The sequence below is a fragment of the Buceros rhinoceros genome, unplaced genomic scaffold, assembly GCF_000710305.1.
Source record: "Buceros rhinoceros silvestris isolate BGI_N320 unplaced genomic scaffold, ASM71030v1 scaffold9411, whole genome shotgun sequence".
In the NCBI taxonomy this organism is placed as follows: domain Eukaryota; kingdom Metazoa; phylum Chordata; class Aves; order Bucerotiformes; family Bucerotidae; genus Buceros; species Buceros rhinoceros.
Genome location: NW_010394822.1, coordinates 35415 through 53029, shown reverse-complemented (window position 1 = coordinate 53029; position 17615 = coordinate 35415). Strand labels below are relative to the sequence as shown.

At 41.7% G+C, this 17615-nt stretch overlaps 1 protein-coding gene across 1 annotated transcript in view; it reads left to right on the top strand.

The window, feature by feature from the left end:
• The window catches only part of USP32 (ubiquitin specific peptidase 32), a 52193-nt gene extending 42276 nt beyond the window's left edge, over positions 1 to 9917 (top strand). The window contains exons 23-33 of the mRNA XM_010145341.1: positions 617 to 768; positions 1501 to 1612; positions 2142 to 2353; positions 3645 to 3829; positions 4418 to 4504; positions 5360 to 5480; positions 6151 to 6342; positions 6944 to 7235; positions 7710 to 8140; positions 8470 to 8562; positions 9096 to 9917. Of these exons, the coding sequence (XP_010143643.1) occupies positions 617 to 768; positions 1501 to 1612; positions 2142 to 2353; positions 3645 to 3829; positions 4418 to 4504; positions 5360 to 5480; positions 6151 to 6342; positions 6944 to 7235; positions 7710 to 8140; positions 8470 to 8562; positions 9096 to 9269 (2051 nt within the window). The 3' untranslated portion in view covers positions 9270 to 9917. The remainder of the gene's footprint in view (positions 1 to 616; positions 769 to 1500; positions 1613 to 2141; positions 2354 to 3644; positions 3830 to 4417; positions 4505 to 5359; positions 5481 to 6150; positions 6343 to 6943; positions 7236 to 7709; positions 8141 to 8469; positions 8563 to 9095) is intronic.
• Positions 9918 to 17615: the final 7698 nt, after the last annotated feature.

Sequence of the window (17615 nt, the reverse complement as noted above, 5' to 3'; positions counted from 1 at the left end):
ACTTATCAGTGCTAGAATAGAACTTGTATATGTAGGACAGCTACAGAACATCCAAATTTTGTTTGTTTTAGTGCTTATGCTTAAAAATACTGTAACCGTTTTATATAAAAAGAGTACAAGTATTTTAATTGGAAGACAGTTAAATAGTCTTGACTAAAGGAATTAATACAGAAACACGTAAAATGCAGATTGAGAACTTTCCTTCTGTTCGCTGTTGTGGAGGTTGTCCTAAATCCTAGAGTGAAAAGAAGGGCTGGGGGCTGTGTCCAAAGAAAAAATACTTCATTGTATGAAGTACTTCATGTATATTGTATTGTACTTCATGTATAGTCATGAACTATACTACAAACAACCCCTGTGTTGTTGGAAAAGAGGCAAAAGGGGAGATGGTAAGAAAGTGAGACAAATTTCAAAACCATTTTCTACTGCCTATGTAGCAAGAGATTTTCTAGCATTTGTCTGAAGACTTCGAGAATTGGCTGGTAAAAAAAAAGGTAAAATCATATCCTGAATTGGGGAAAAGAAGTAATTTCTAGTAAGTGAGTAGCTGTAATGTATTACTCTGTTGAGAACTTTCTTGTTTTGCTGAGCAGTGCGTTTCTTTTCCCCTTTAAAGTAATTAAATTAGATGGTACTACTCCTGTTCGATATGGCCTGAGATTGAACATGGATGAAAAGTATACAGGTCTGAAAAAACAGTTAAGTGAACTCTGTGGGCTAAAACCAGAACAGATTCTACTTGCAGAAGTGCACAGCTCCAATATAAAGGTAGGAATAAAAAAATAATCATTGCTCCAACGTACTTTCATGGTTTTGTTTGTTAGTTGTCTACAGTGGCACACTTTTTTTTTTTTTTTGACATTAAGCTTTACTTACAAGAACTGTGAAATAATTTAACTGAACATGTGATGAAAAACATCAGCATAGTTGTATCTCTGTATGAAGTTTTATTTTGTTCTTAAACCGTAATTTGGCTTGCTTTAAATAGATATAAAATCAAAGTAAACGGAACCAAAATAAACCACCTGTAAACAAAATGCATAGTGATGTAGAACCTTGCAGAAATGGAATTGATTACTAATGATATGTTTAGGAAAAAGGGGATAAAATCATCCTGAGGTAATAAATCAAGTTAGAGTGCTTTGAGGTTAAACGTTGTCAAGTTGTTGAAGCATTAATAAGTGACTGGCTTTAGTGTGCATGTGTGTGTGTATATATATATATAAAAATTTTTTGCTGTCATTGAATACAATTAAGACTACTTGAAATTAGGTGTTCTCTGTTTAAAGAGCCACTGACATCTCTCTCGAGTCATGCCACAGAGACCTGCAAAGGGGTGTCCTTGTTGGCTCCCTTTTTACAGTCTAGGAAGGTGTAAGAGAGCCCTTGGGAGGGGGGAGGTAGGCTGATAGAGTCACTGTTTTCAAACGAACAAAACGTGTTCGGAATCCCAGATAGAAGTATACACACATGTGACTAATTTTCCTTTTTTTACTGAAGAACTTTCCTCAAGACAACCAGAAAGTGCGGTTATCAGTGAGTGGGTTTCTGTGTGCATTTGAAATACCGATTCCAGGATCCCCTACATCAGCATCAAGTCCTGTGCAAACAGGTAAAAGAAAGCATAATTAAATTATTTTCCCATTCATTTAAAATGCACAATTCTTAAGTACTGGAGAAACTCAGGAGCAAACCTTACTTCTCAGTCACAAGTAAACAGTGAGGATTAAGAAAAAAATCCCCAGAGAAGCTGTGAGCAGTCTCAGTACCCTTCTGATGGTCTGTGATTCTTTCAGGATCATGCCCAGGTTGCAATCTGAAGATCCCTATATACTCAGTTTAGTTAAAGACACAAGAAACACACAGAATATTTTATTATTTGTGGGCTGGCTCTAAGACAGGATGTATATAAATGGCTTGGTTTTACTGTTTGAGGTTGCCTATTTGGGGTGTAAACACCTCTGTATTCTTTGCTCTTGCCTGCTCTGATTTTGCAAAGTTACAGGCAAATGAAAGGATAGATGTCAGTCTGATGGAGAGTAGAAGATAATTCATGAACTACATGGAACAGAATGGAAAGGATAAAAATCTTGTGATGGGTTCCGGTTGCTGTAGATAATGGAGAATGTGTCTCTCTACAGATGTCTCAACTGGGCCATCGGCTAATGGAGCACCCAACATAATGATGAATGGGGACCTTCCTAAACCAACCCTAATTCCTAATGGAATGCCAAATACTGTAGTGCCATGTGGAACAGAGCGTAACCTTGCCAACTGGACTCTCAATGGTCACGTACCCGTGCTTTCCGATAGTCCATGTACCGGGTATATCATCGCAGTCCACAGAAAAATGGTGAGTATGTTCTGTTTGTTATGCATCGTTCGCATTACGCACTTCGAAAGTCAGCAAGGATTTTTTAATGTCCATATGATAAATTAATTTTTCTTTGTTAGGAAGAGAGAGCACGAATACATTTCCTTAAGTGAGTGCCAAGTTCTACAGAAATACAACTCTTGTAAATTTAGATCATGTCTTAAAGTTGGTGTCTTTTTCTTTCCCAAGCATTGGCATGCTTCCCAGTTCTCTAACGCTGAGATGCATACTTGGGCGTTCGCTAACTCCCTGATTAAATGTTCCAAATTCTTTGAGCAGAAACAAATCTAATTAGAGGAGCCACTAGAAATACATTTCTTTCCTGGTATGTGGAAAAGCCTTACTTTTGCGGAAACAAAGTGAAGATAAATAGTGCCTTCCTGGGTTATTCTGTAGCGTGAACTACTCTTTGTAAAAGCACCTGTAGTTAAGATGAACTCTAAATGTCAAAGCTGGATGACTGAACGCCTCATATAGCTGCACGTTCTGTGCGCGCCGCGTCCAGACTTGAAAGGCTGTTGACATTTAGAGCCTGGTGGGTGTGAGCCAGGAAGCCATTTAACTTCTCTTTACTGTGTGTTTGTATGAGGCTTTTTTTGCTTTATTCTCTCAAGTAATGGCCACTAGCCGCTGTTACCACCGTTGTGATCACTGTTGTCACACTTGTGATTGTCAAAAATCTAATCAATGGAAAGGGTTAATTGTACAAAACTTAGGCAGGGTGGTAGCTGTTTGTCTCAGTGTTGTTAAGTCTTTCTTATAAATGGGAGATGTAGCAGGAGGATTAATTTGTCTGCTTGGAACAAGCTGTGGAGAAGTCTGTAGTGCCTCATTTAGATGCCAAGGTTTTCTTCCTCCAGCAAATATGAGCTTGCCCAGCATGGAGGTCATTTGGGGACAGGTATTAGCATCATTAGGTGTGTGTCTGCATTACAATATCACCATGTGGTGGGAAAAATAAGAAATATGCATCCTGTGAAGTAGAAAATACTGTACGTGGTTGAAATACAGATTTATGTTTGATGTGGTCTAAAGCCCAAATAACAGCTACATACTGTCATCAAGTACAAAAAATTTTAAAGTCGGTGATCAAAATTTACAGTATTTAATATTGGGAAAAATTGCTGAAATAGAGTACTTGAATAGAATTAATGGTTTATTTTAATTGCCAAAGCCTGAAATAAGTAACCAAGTCAGCATCCTAGTAATTGCTGTAGCATGAGTGGGTGCATACTTCTATCTGAGTCATTCTTTTATTTCCCATACACAGATGCGGACAGAATTATATTTTCTTTCATCTCAGAAGAATCGTCCTAGTCTCTTTGGAATGCCACTGATTGTTCCCTGTACGGTTCACACACGGAAGAGAGACCTGTACGATGCCGTGTGGATTCAGGTTTCCAGGCTGGCCAGCCCTCTCCCGCCTCAGGAAGCCAGCAATCATGCACAAGACTGGTGAGTTTGGCACCTTGGTCTGTGGCTTCAGTTACGTAACACAGTGGCTTAGACTTGCTTAGGAGATTTAAAATTGTATTAATCTTTATCAGTTTTGACTTCTTGTAATACCTCTGTTGTGTGAACGTAAGCTTTTTAATGTATAATTAAGCTTTAAATGTCAGGGACTTCAGGAGCAGTTGTGTGTGCTTCTGCCCGAAGTGCTTCCTGCCTGCAGATTCCATTTAGTGGGTTATTCTTGTGAGAAGTCATTTTAATGTCCTGCAATTTAGTAATGGCAATAATTAAAAATAGCTTCTAATCCTTTTTAATTCAGTTAAATGCGGGGTACCTTCTAGCTGCACTTACATTTGGCGTTTCACAAATGGGTTGATCAATTCTCATCCACTGATTGATAGTTAATTATACCCGACAAATTTAAGCAATGTAAAGGCAGATCTCGTTTTAATAGCTTAATCTAATCAAAACTATTATTTTGAGGGGCTTTTTGTGGGTTTTCTTGAGTAAACATGGCAAGCATAGAGAAGGCAGGTAATTGGCAGTCTCAGAGAGTGCTCCTGTTTCACGTTGCCTTCTCTTCTGTTTCAGTGATGATAGCATGGGCTATCAGTATCCATTCACCTTGCGGGTCGTTCAGAAGGATGGGAATTCCTGTGCTTGGTGTCCGTGGTACAGGTGAAATGCCCTTTTTAGTTTTAAAGACGTGATTCCTTCCAGCAGAAATGTAATTCATGGTAATGGGTTTGTGGGGTGTGTCAGACTTCGCAGGTAATATCAAACAGTAAGAATCTAGAATCTAATTGAACCAAAAATCCCTCGTGGCAGGCTTGGGCTGTAGTATAGCTCTTACGACTTGGAGAGCGGGAGGCTCTGCTGGCACAGAAACTTTAAATTGGGAGACAGATGTGAGATTATCAAAAACCTCTTAACCCCTTACAGTGTTCTGTGTGCATGTATGTCTATATGCAGGCACGTGTGTGTGTGTGGGGATGATTTGTGGGGCTTTCATACAAAGCCAAACTTCCAGATGTAAAGCATCTACCCTCGCTAGCTCCTGTGCCATTTGAAGAGCAAGAATTAAAGTGGACAGTAAGAAATTCACCTGGAAGCATGCTTAGAATTTTCCCTGAACAAAGACATGCTAAGAGAAATTCCAGACCCTTGCTGAAAGGTACTCAGAGCATATACTCAAACAGAAGTCTCCTACAGCTAGATAAATAAAGTACATTAGCTGTCATGTTGTAAAATACTTGTGGAGACAGAACGCGGTTTTTTGGTGTTGCAGGTAGGCTTGGTCAGCATTTTACACAGGTAGATGGTTGAGCTCACCCAACTACTTCAGTTAATTGCAGTAAAATAGCAAACTGACACTGATTATTGTTCTATAAAAAAGCCTCCCTTTCACGCTGAAGGCCAGGCCTGAAACTTTGTGCGTGCGTATGTTACAAAATAGGGAGCAGAAGTAGCGTGGAGTAACGTAAAACTTAGTCATTGGACAGTTTTCTTACCACATCTAACATTTTGATTTAGATTTTGTCGTGGCTGTAAAATTGAGTGCACAGAAGACAGAGCCTGTGTTGGGAACGCTTACATTGCTGTAGACTGGGATCCAACCGCACTCCATCTGCGCTACCAGACGTCCCAAGAACGGGTAAAATTTCAACACAAACCCTTTGTTGGTTGTTAATGGCTCTGAAGCACAACCCATTTAATCAGATTTTTTTTTTTTTAATCGATGCTCCTTTTGTCCATTTTTTGTTAAAATCAGTAATCATTAAACAGTATATTCTGGATAAATTAGTGTCTTAATGTGAGACCTCTTATGTGACCGTAATGCGGCAGGGAAGCTTTTAAGAAACCACAGCAGTATTTTTTCTGTCTCTTGTGAGTTGCTTTTGATCCAGTCTCCATGATGTATTACAAAATATGGTAATTTGATAAATTTTCTAAGCACACTGGTGCTATAAACAGATACAGATGTGAGTAAACCTGTTTCCTCATCTGAGTCCTCAAAACCTTGTTCTAAAGGTAAGCCTGTAGCTGAGTTAATCTAGAATAGTTGTTCAAACATGTGATTTGAATCTATAAACTTGTGCTTTATGGATAATTCTGGAAGCAGAACCCAGGAGTACAGACAGTGCATTATTTGTACGTCTGCCACTTCATAATTAAAACACAATTTCTGCTAAAACTTAGTGCATCTAGTTTTTATCTTTATTTCTAAATAACTGTATGATGTTAATTGTGTTACTGTGAATAGATCCTTTCTCTGAGCACTTTGCATGTGTTTCCAAGTCAGATACAGTTTTATCTCACTTTAGATCGTAGAAGAACATGAAAGTGTTGAACAAAGCCGGCGAGCTCAAGCAGAGCCCATCAATCTGGATAGCTGTCTTAGAGCCTTCACCAGTGAGGAGGAGCTGGGAGAGGATGAGATGTACTACTGTTCCAAATGCAAGACCCATTGTTTGGCCACCAAAAAACTGGATCTTTGGAGACTTCCCCCTATTTTGGTATGACCTTGTGTAATTTTCCTCTGCGGCAAGAAAACCAAAGTACATTATCAGAAATTTGAATTGCTAGATGTGTCTGCTTGTTCTGAATAAGGAGATTTGCTTTTGTTCCCAGTCCCAGGAGGGGCATTTGGCATAGTTTGCTTCTTGCATTTCTGTAATGTAGGCAAATAAACCCACAAATCCTTGCGAATCTTTTTAGCTCACACGTTGCAGGAAATGGTGGTGGTTTGCATTCCGTGTCATCTGTTCTGCCATAGAATTCACGCTTAGGCAGTCTTTCCAGTGGCATGATCTTGTGTCTGGTTTTGTAACACCTGTGTTTGTCTCTTTTCCAATTCAGGTAGATTATTCAAAATGCAAAGTGCTGATCACTGAATCAAAGCAACCTTTTCCCTCATTTCCCCATGAAGATGTTAGTTCCATGTTTTACTGACTTGATCCCAAAACCCAAATTGTCACACAGAGCATCGTTACTGGATTTTATTAGCATATGATCAAATGTGTGTGTTTCATTACCAACTATATTTAAACAGTGGAATTACTCACTGTTTAAGTGTAAGTGCCCTCCTTTAATTTTCTCTGACATGTTTCTCTTTAGATCATTCACCTGAAAAGATTCCAGTTCGTAAATGGCCGCTGGATAAAATCTCAGAAAATTGTTAAATTTCCCAGAGAAAATTTTGACCCAAGTGCCTTTCTGGTACAAAGGGACCCAAGTCATTTTCAAAGAAAGCAGCTAACGCTCCAGGTCGACAGCCTTCCCGAACCACGGACTCTCCAAGGGGAGTCTAGAAAAATAGATCCTCAGATCACTTACACACCGGGAGAAGGAGATACACTGAACAGAAGTCCATCCTCCCTGAACACAACTGTCCTGAATAATGTCAAAGGTAGGTACTGATTGGGGAAAATCCCAATCGATACTGATATTTGGAGGGGAAAAAAACCCCAAACTTCCATTATGAACAAAATGTTGATGTTTCTTTGGCCAAAGCACTGCATTTATCTTGAAACACTCATTTCTGTTGTTGTATGCCCTGTAAAGCTTAGTGAAGCTTAAAAAACACAAAGAAGAAGAAAGTTACTCAGTGACAACAGATATTGGCACTGTCTGTTTGTGTAAGGGCTGGAGTAAGAGCGAGGAATGTGCTCCTGCATAGAATCGTTAATTTTCAGTTCACAGGTGTCTGTATGTGTGTTTGCAAAGACAGGTTTGTTTTATATACTACTCACGAGCTGCAGTGAAACAGTGTTTTTTAATGTTTGGTTATTCCGAAAACCAAAAACCTTTATTTGCTTTTTTTTTTTTTAAATCTAGACTATGTGTTTACTTATCTTAGTAGTCCACGTGTTTTCTGTTCTAGCATCTCCATCTTTGGGGAGGAAAAGCGGAACCAGCTGTCCTTCAAGTAAAAACAGTAGCCCAAATAGTAGCCCAAGGACTTTAGGAAGAGGTAAAGGGCGCCTGCGGCTACCACAGCTGGGTAAAAACAAACTGTCAAGTAGCAAAGAAAATTTGGATACGAGTAAAGAGAACGGTGCTGACCAGGAGCAGAGATTTACTTCTGATCAAGGTGATGCTCTGACCAGGGGGCAGATGCTGGGTGGTAGCCAGAGTGAACTGTACCCTGCTCAGGACAATGAGGTGACTCTGGCCAACGGGTACATCTGTGAGCAGAATGCGTACAGCAACGGCAGCATCAACGGGCAGATGGACAGCCACAGCGAGGATGATATTACGGATGACCAAAGAGAAGTGTGTGTTAACCCCATTTACAATCTATATGCAATTTCGGTAAGTCGGCAGCTTTTATGCAAGGAAACGCTCTTTATGTGGCGTTGCTTTGACTAACTGCATTTTGTGTTTTCAGTGCAGAAAGTAGGGAGCTGTTTGAGGGAACAAAGTAGAGCCATTGTCAGCAAAACGAATTTGCCATGAAACTGAGCACAATATGTATCCCCACATAACGTTTCTTCTGCTGCAGTATCTGAAGTTAGCCAGCTCCAGTGTGCAGACAGGAACCATTGCCACTCACTTGAAATCATTCACAAATGCATGATCTTTTTCTGTGAATTGTGGGGGTTGATGTTTGATCCAGAATTTTTCTTCTTCGTTTTCTTCAGTGCCATTCAGGAATCATGGGAGGGGGTCACTATGTCACTTATGCCAAAAACCCGAACAACAAGTGGTACTGCTACAATGACAGTAGCTGTAAGGTAAATAATTTATATCTGTAGCAAATAATTTTCCTCTTGGTTACCTAGAGCCAAAGAAATACCTGTTTGCTGAGAACTGCTCTTTGAAATCACAAGCATCTCAAAATCTTAATCAGATAAATATTGAAATTGTTAACTGACGTTGAACGTGAGATTTTTTTCAAGTTAACATCTGTTCATCAGCTGCTACCATGGTTAAGGAAAGATGCTTATTTTGTACAAAGATGGAAAAACGACTAAAAATGGAGGCCTAAGAATATTTTTTCATGATTCCAGCAGTTTTATATTCAATTACTGAATAATTAAGTTCTGGCATTGCTAAGTATTTTCGTTTATCACTATAAAATGTGTCATACTTTTCAAGTAAATAATGGAGCCTGATAACTGTAATAAGGGAGACAGAAAATGTGATTCTTCTTGTAAACAGCCGGTTAAAAATACTTCTTCCAGGGCAATGGCGTGTGTTTTAAGTTCAGTAACAGTCACACAATTGTGCTGTTGGTTATTTCAAACGAGGTTTTTCTCTTTCTCAGGAGCTGCATCCCGACGAAATCGACACCGACTCTGCCTACATTCTTTTCTACGAGCAGCAGGGGGTAGACTATGCACAATTTCTGCCAAAGATAGACGGCAAGAAGATGGCAGACACGAGCAGCATGGATGAAGACTTTGAGTCCGACTATAAGAAGTACTGTGTTTTACAGTGAGAAACGGTCTTCCACAGGCTGATCTGAGAATGTGAGGGGTGACATCCTGACACTTACGTTGACAAAAATGTTACTGAAACCGATAACTGAAGTGTAGTTGTTGTACCCTGTGATCTGAAAGCACAAAAAGGAAACCCTAGTTCAATAGCAGTTAATATAAAGCTAGTATTGTTTTGTTCTGTTATCTCACTACATGCTCTGAGTGTTTCTGATGTTGGACATCAGGCTGAGACTGCCATTGGCCTTTAAATAAAATGGTTTGAGAAAAGCCGGCTAGGACCAAATAAGAGCTAAATCAAATAGTCGAATAAGAGCTGAAGAAAGTAGTGTAGAGTTTACCAACTGTTCTAACAAACCCCTATGGCTCTCTTTAGGTTTAAGATAATGGGGAAAAAAATTGTAGTGTTGTCCTTGGACAACATGATATTGCTACCTCCTTTTTCCTGCAGTTTTATTGCATTTTATTGGCAAAACAGGGAAAGCAAGAGAAGGAAAAGTGCACAAACTTACAGAAGTATCATCAAGAGTAAGAGAAGTTTCCAGTTTTGCCACCACTAATGTGTGTCAGTTGCTTTCTTTCTGTATGTTGGGAGCACAACCAAATGGTAACCAGAGAAGAGATTAATTTCTACACTTGAATGGTTTATTGTGTTTTCTCCGTGTGTTGGCTGTGCAGATCAACGTGTTTCAGGAACGGCTTTTCTGCCTGAAGGGTGCCGAGATGCCTCCAGAAGAAGCTTCAGGTTGAAGAGAGTAGTTGGTGATTACATGCACGGTGTCTTAAAATGTGCACATTGCACAAAATGTTCCCAGCTTTTGGAAGGAAAGATGCTTGAGCTTATGTTTCATGACTGGTGTTGCTTTTACATTTGCACTTTTGAAAATTCGTATAATTCAAAAACAGAGTTTGTTTTTGTTGTTGTAAGGGCTCTGGAGTGAATGGCTGTGAATTACCCACTGTGTATTTCAAACAAATGAGAAGCTGTGGCTGTCAGGTAGCTATCGTAGCATTCATGGATGGGTTTTTTTATTGGTTTCATAATTTAATGGAGTTTTTTTTTTTTCCCTGGATTTGGTTGCCTTTTCAAATTTTCTTTTTGCAATTAAACCAGAACTGCTTTCCGTCAACAGGCTTCTTGCATGAAGGAAAGCATGACTGAGTCTTAGCAGAGCCTGGAAAATAATGGTTCTTTCTTGAGTAGGCATTTCTTCAGACATTGTCAGTGTTAAATGGTTTTGCATATCTGAATGAAGAGAAGAGCTTCACTCTTTCGGCCTTTTGTTCTTCAGCTGCGTCTAAGAAGGTTACTAATTTCGTTATACTTCATCTCCCAAATTCTTTAGATTTTGTATCTTCACTAACAAAATTGATACTTACACAGCTGATCTCTGAAATAAATTCATTTTAAGGTGTTTTAGAAGAACGCCAAACCTACCAGAAAGTTTGTAATTTCCAGGGAGATCTGAGTTTTATCCATTTAAGAAATTGTACCAGCTGATCTTGCTGTCTTTAGTCAGGCAAAAACCTCCCTGCCTTTGCTGGAGGTCGTGCCTCTCTGAGGTCAGCCGATGGGTTCCGAAGTAACTCTTGTCTTTCTTGTGAAGCGTCGCTCCCTCTCCTACACGGTCTTTTATCTTTAAAGTGGTCTGAACTTTGAGACTGGAGAAAAGCAAACACGATTTTCTAGGTTAGAAGCTTTTCCAGTACCCATTTGTCTACTCCTCCCTCTGCAAACTCCATGAAAAGTGAAAGATTTTCAACTGATTTACTTTAAAATGTTTTATTTAAGCAGGTAGCACAATCTACTAATGTTATTTGATCTTCTGTGTTTGTTACATTGGTTGTAATTAATTTTTTAAATTAAATTAATTCATGAACTAGTAGTAAATTTATTAAGTTAACTATTAACTACATTCACTTTGTAAATTGTTGTATAAAACTTATTGACAATGCACTGACTTTAGAAAGATGTTAATGTACATAAATACGTTGTAAATAAAATAGTGTTGATGTACTGGAATATGAGCTGTATTAAAACAAAGGTATCAGTAATTGTATATGGAGTGAACCTGTTTATCTGTAACTATATTATTCAAACAAATTAAATACTGTGGATGCAGATGAAGTGTCACTTCTTGTCAGATAATTTTTAATAACTCTTCTCCTCCTCCAGATCTTCTGTACTGTTTTCAGGAAGCTTAAATGGGTTTGTCAGTCCAAAAGGGGTGAGTAAACGTACAGCAGTTCTGGGCAGTTTGTCCCGCAGAACTCTTAGTTCTACGTACCATGTTTTTAAGTTATTGTAGTTTTCCTTTTGAGAATGTTCTGTTCAGATTTTTTAAATAGTCCATTTAATCCTTTAATGTGTGTCCGGATGCATGAGAGAGTGAGAGTGAGACCTTTCCTTCTTACGAATAAAAGAACTAAATGTGGTGCGCTAAACCGCATTAATTCAGCCGGTCTCATTGTTCGAGGTACAGTGTTGATAGATCCGAAGTGAGATCAGTGATGACTTGAAGCACAGCGGCTGCAGTTGGGATCCTTTCTTACCCACCCTGGAGAGTCCGTCTGCAGGTTGTTAAAGTGGGGAAAAAATCGAGATGTCTTTTTAAAAATACTTAATTGTTTAGTTTTTGAATGTGTTCTTGGACAATTCAAATTTGAGCTGCAATCGTTTTATTCTCATGCTGTGATAAATAAGGCTTCTTCTGAGTTTAACAGGAATTAGGTAGAAAAAGGTTTTCTTCAAATTGTTCCAAAAATAATGGGATTATAAAAAAGTCATGCAAACAAAAACGTTCCATCGTTGGAGGGAATCGTGCTTGTGTACTCGATCAACGGGCATTTTGGGTCAGAATACCAGTTTTATGAGAGAAAAACAGCTCTCTCAACATACAAGACACAGAAACAAAAGGAAAGGTGCAAATTAAGAAAAAAAAATGCAGTTTGTAAGAGCAGGCCAAGAAATAATATGCCCGTATGGCTCCAGGGTGATGGCTGGTTGTCCCCAGACAGCCGTTAGCATCAGTGGAGAGTGAAACTGCCACGTTCGCCAGCTAAGGAAATTCTTTCCTGTAGCTAAAGGCAGAGTCACATGCTGCAGTGCAGTCGGTCATCGCTTCCTCTCGTGGTGTTTTGTAACCAGTTACGTCTGTAATATCACCGAACAGCTTGGGCTGGAGAAAGGTGGTCAGCTGAAGGTTCACCTCTGTTCACGCATCCTGGCAGTTCCCTCGGTTGTGGTGGTGGGCGATAGGGAGGGTCACAGCTTCACTTACCTTTACCAGTTGCGGGAGATGTGCCACTAGGTTTGTTTTCTTCAAGAAGGGAAAAAGCTTGAAGCCATCCCGCAGCCCCCTTTCTGCTACCACCTGCAGAAATAAGGTGGAGTTCTACATACACAGAGACTCACAGTGGCTTTTTAGGAAGATCTCCTTCATCTTGAATCCAAATAACTGGGAGGTTAATGCCAATGGCAAAAAATCCTTGGGGAAATTTTGAACAGGAGTTCAGCGGGGTCAGTTCTGCTGGCGATGTGGCTCGTTCAGGGTGTTCACTCCCTGCATGTGTCAGATCATAGCTCTGGGATTTAAAAAGGAAGGAAGAGAATATCCTGCGAAAACTAAATTTTTACTCACAGTTAAAGATGAGATGTGTTTCTAGAGTCTCTCCCACTCCTGATGCATGGGTTTGGTACTACGTGAATGTGCCAGCGGATTTGAGATGTATCCGACTGCCTGCTTTGAGCTGATGCGACACTTAAGGCTGCTGAAGTGCAACATCAAAGGTGACAGTCTTTCAGCTAGACACTGGATGGGTAACATCCAGTCCTGAGACTTCCAGGAGTAAGAGTTTAGAGGTAAAGCAAAACTTCAGAAGGTGAATCCAGTTGTTAGTTCATGGCATTTCTGAAAAGAAAGGGTCACCCCAGTAACTGACACCGTGCTGACTGTACTGAACTGTGTTTTCATCCGAGACTCTTCTGTTGTTCCCAGAAGGTAAGTTTGGTAATTTCTCAGTTGAATCCCTCGGTCGATATTGCTGATAATAATAATGACATTTATTCTTAGAAAACAATCCATTTCCAAAGCGAACCGATCCCTTCCGTGCAGGAAGGTTCTGCTCTCGGAAGCTGGGCCTGTGAAAGGAGGGTCCGAAGGTACTGGGTGTGCGGTCTGGCTGTACCAGTATGTTCCTGCTGCAGATGAGTGTTGCTCACGTATTTTCTTCTTGATTGTATAGAGTGGTGAGAGACGTTTCCTCTGAGCAGACAGTGACTGCGAGAGACTTGACTGCGATCAGAGTCATGGTTTTTTCCAAAAAGGAAGTAAATCTGGTTGAGCTGGCAACTGGACCAAAGTCCACCGTAAGCTGGTCTGTCAGGAGCCATGCATCACTTGGGGTTGTTTGTTTTTTGAGTGTTTCCAAAAACAGTGTGGTTATGTTTAGCTGGAAATGATCTATTGTTCTTATTTTATGGCCCTTAAAGATGCTAAATGGATACTTAACCAGGGACTAGCACGCATCACTATCAGCGCGGAGGATGACCGGGAAGCTCGCGTCTCTGAGATGAAGCCATCTCGCTATCGTTATCAGCTGCAATTGGGTGTTCGTGCAGCGTGGGATGAGGACGCTTGCTTGGTGCAGTTGTCTTTACTGCCTAGAGATAAATTTTCAGAGCATTCACGTGGTTGTTCGTCACAAGCGTGGTGATTCCGCATTTGAGTCATTGTGCATTTTCAATATTGAAATTTTAATTTGAATTGAGAGTATGATCCATAGTTGTCGCAGTCATGAATGTCCTCTGTAAAGGCTTTTGGGTATGGAAAGTGCAATTTAAAAAAATAATTCTAAGTACGAAAGGTGTTTGTGTGTGCTGGTGTGTTTTGTTTTATTGATTCAGCAGTGTACCACGGGCCATTAAAGAGATGAAGGGATCGCTGCCAAAGCTCCTGCAGCCGTTCGCTGCCCTTCAGTCCCTTTTACTCCCCAGCTCCCACGGCACCGGTCTCAGACAAGGACTCGAATCAGCAGAGCCCGTTTGGTGAGCTCGGAGCCTCTGTGCACGGAGCTGCGTTGGACTTGTGCCCAGCACCTTTACGTGCATCCCGAGTGCTCACGAGATGTGACCTGTGCTTGAGGGTGGTTGGGAAGCCTTCCTTTGGACCTTGAGACGAGTCCATCGGGCAAATGGCTTTTGGTCTTCCTCCTGGCAGGAAGCGGGAAAGACGCAGCAGGGAAAGTACCTTCTGGGGCTTTTTTGCATGCTGGCTCCAGCAAATGCCCTGCTGCCAAAAGGAGCTGATGAGTGCCGCTTCCCCTTGGATCTTAGCAGCCCGGTTCCAAAAGTACTTTTCAGCTTCATCCTATTGTTTGCATCTGTTCTGGAGTTGCTGGTTGTGGACGGAGTGTATCCCCCCGCTCCCTGCCTTCCCTTTGGCTGGCACAGGAGATCGTGTTCTCCTCTGCTTTTCCCTGTCCCACAGGTTTATATCCGTAATCTACAGATCAGGGCCGCTGAGCGTCCTGCGAAAACGCACGGACTGCGGGCGCAGCCACCCTGGCTGGCTGAGGGCCCGCAGCATCCGCATATGTATTAATTGCATCTTTTGTTACCCTTTTTCCCTTAGGTCCAGTAAATTGAAGCAAGACGTTAGTAAAATGCAGCCATCCATGCCTGCTGATTTATCGTCTCAGGAAAATAAAAGCCCGACGGGACTTGGAAGGTTGTGCCTTTTGTTTGGGTCAAGCCTCCAGCTTCCTTGTTCACGTGTAAAAGATTTCCTGTTTGTGAAAATCAAAAGCAATGTTTGATAAGGTCCCTATAGTGAAGTCAGCCACAAGCCAGAAGATACATTAAGGATCCTTCTGGATTTAATATAAATAATTTTCTGAGCATATTTGTAGAATCTAGAAATGCTGCTTTTGCTCGTGGTAGTTGCTCACCTCATGGGTCTAAAGAATCTGAAACAGATGGGTGATATCCTGGCCAGTTCATCATACAGACACACAACTCAAGGTTCCTGTATTTTGGGTGATAAATATTCTTTATCGTTGAAACAGACTTGAGCAGGTTTTGCAATTTTGTTTGGGCTAACGAAACCAATAGGCTCCGGGGAGAGAGAAGTGATCTGGACACGGGGCATCCACAGGACATGTCGTAGGCTCAGGTCATCATTCGTCTAAAGGCAGAGCTGAAAGGATACTGGAAAATCAAGTTTAGGCTTTTATTTCGATTTCATGGAAAAGGCCATCAAGACTGAAAATCACAAGGAAAATGTCTCTTAAACTCCAGTTAATCGTTGTGCTTTTCATGCGGTTGGTGGCTGGCAGCATCTTGTGTGGTGTGTGGTGGTGACGCCTCTGGGACAGGCTGGGGATAAAACCAGCCCAGGCTGCTTTCTGGTGTTTATTCAAGCTTGTGAGAGGTCAGAGACAACAAAAGCGGGTATGGATATACATTTCGAGACTAAAGAAAGATAAACAAACAAGTATGAGAGGGACTTCCATTTGTACCAGAGCACATCCAGCAGATGCCCTGTCGCTAGGGTAGGAAACAAACGAGGAGAATAACGGCAAAATGCGACTTTCATTTTTATGCTGGACCATTCCAGGCAGGTCTCCGCAGTCAGTGGTTCCTTTGGTGGCTTTGAAGCTGCCACCCTCCCGGGTGTTTCCAGTCCGATCACCGCTTCCATCGGAGCCATTCCTTGCTTTCCCACCAGCGCTTGGGGCCAGTCGGTGCGATCCGCAGCTTCGGGGCTGGGCGTGGGGTGGTTTTGGGCTAGCAGCGCTCTGCGTGATGCTCCGCAGCGGTTCTTGAGAACTCCCCGATTCCTCAGCTCCCTAAACCCTCTCCTCTGTGCTGCCTCCAGCTGTCCACGCCTGTCGTCGGTGTGGAACTGTGGAACGGAGCTGAGGCAGTGGCTCCCTGTGCGCCATGTCTCGCTGAACCTCACCTTTGCACTTCCAACAGCGTGTTTAAAACCAGGAGTGTGGAGCGGGCAGATGTCCCTAGGTGGGGCACACGCTGGTTTTGTTTGTCAGAGTTCGTGCGGTTTCATCCCCTGCAAAAAAAAAAAATAAATACAGCAGCAGATGCTTCGCAGCCTTTGTTCGAGTGTTTGTCTGCTCTCTGAAAACCCAGGACACCCTGTCCTGGGTCAGGCAGTTCTGTTTGTATCGGCACCGCTGGAATTCTTCCTCAGCGTTAGATCTTTACTGGGTGCGAAGTACAAGGGAGGCAGTTCATGAGCTGTGCCGTGACTCTGCTTTCTGCATTTTGGAAACAGTATTGCAGACTGCTCCCCGGGGAGCTGTTTCCCAGTCCGTGTAACGTCTAAAATAATGCGCTTCCCCCTTTTCCAGAGCGCGGGGAGCCCCGGGAGTCTCACCAAGCAGATTCCGTTTTCTCTCGTGGAAGAAACAGGTACATTTCCCTTTGGCTCCGCCGAAGGGATGAGGGTTGGTTTATACTGCCCGCCGTCTCCCCAGAGTGTGACACAGCCTTAGGACAGATGAAACGGTAGCGCGGTGTATGGTTTTGCACAGAGCTTTTGAAACCTGAAGTAATTCAGGATGGAAGGAGCTGCAAGAGGTGACTGAGCCCAGCCTTTTGCTCAAGGCAGCGTCGTCGCTGAGTTTGGGCATGTCCTGATGCTCGCAGATCCAGTTGATTAAAAAAAAAAAAACACTTTTTTTTTAATTTAAAAAGAAAAAGTTAAATGAAGCAATTTTATTCTCTGAAATGTCTTTTTTTTACTCTGATTTGTCAGTATTCTGTCACAGCCAGGTCATTTTATCTAGACTTTGAGATCTTGTCTGCAAATACGTATCATCTTCTTACTGACTTGTCTCTAGCTTTTTATTTCCTCAGATTATCTTGCAATTTATATTGTCTTTACACCAGCCATTTTCTCTTCTTTTTTTGGGGGGGGGCCGGGGGGAGGGAGTCTCAAACTGAAGTAGCAGAAAGGAACTAAACTGTCAAATAAATTAGGAAGGCGGTGGATTATGTGCTGGCTGTGTTTGGAGTCAAAGAGATAGTTTGAGGCAACAGGCTCAACTCGGTGTTAACACCAGAGGGCTTGGCCGGGTATTTCGGAAGCTCTTGGTACCGGGTAACCTGGTTTAAATCTGCTGAAATGTGATCAGAGAGCACAGCACTCACCCAAACCTTCCCTGTGTTCAGCATACAACGGCCGAGATGCTTTGCAGATTAAAAATGGTCCCTTCACTTAATGCAGCATTTTGATGGAGAAGGTATTTATACATACGATAAATAAACCTTGGCCTCCCGGTGAGAGACTGTGGGGAAACTGAGCAGTGCCCGCTGGTGAGCACCG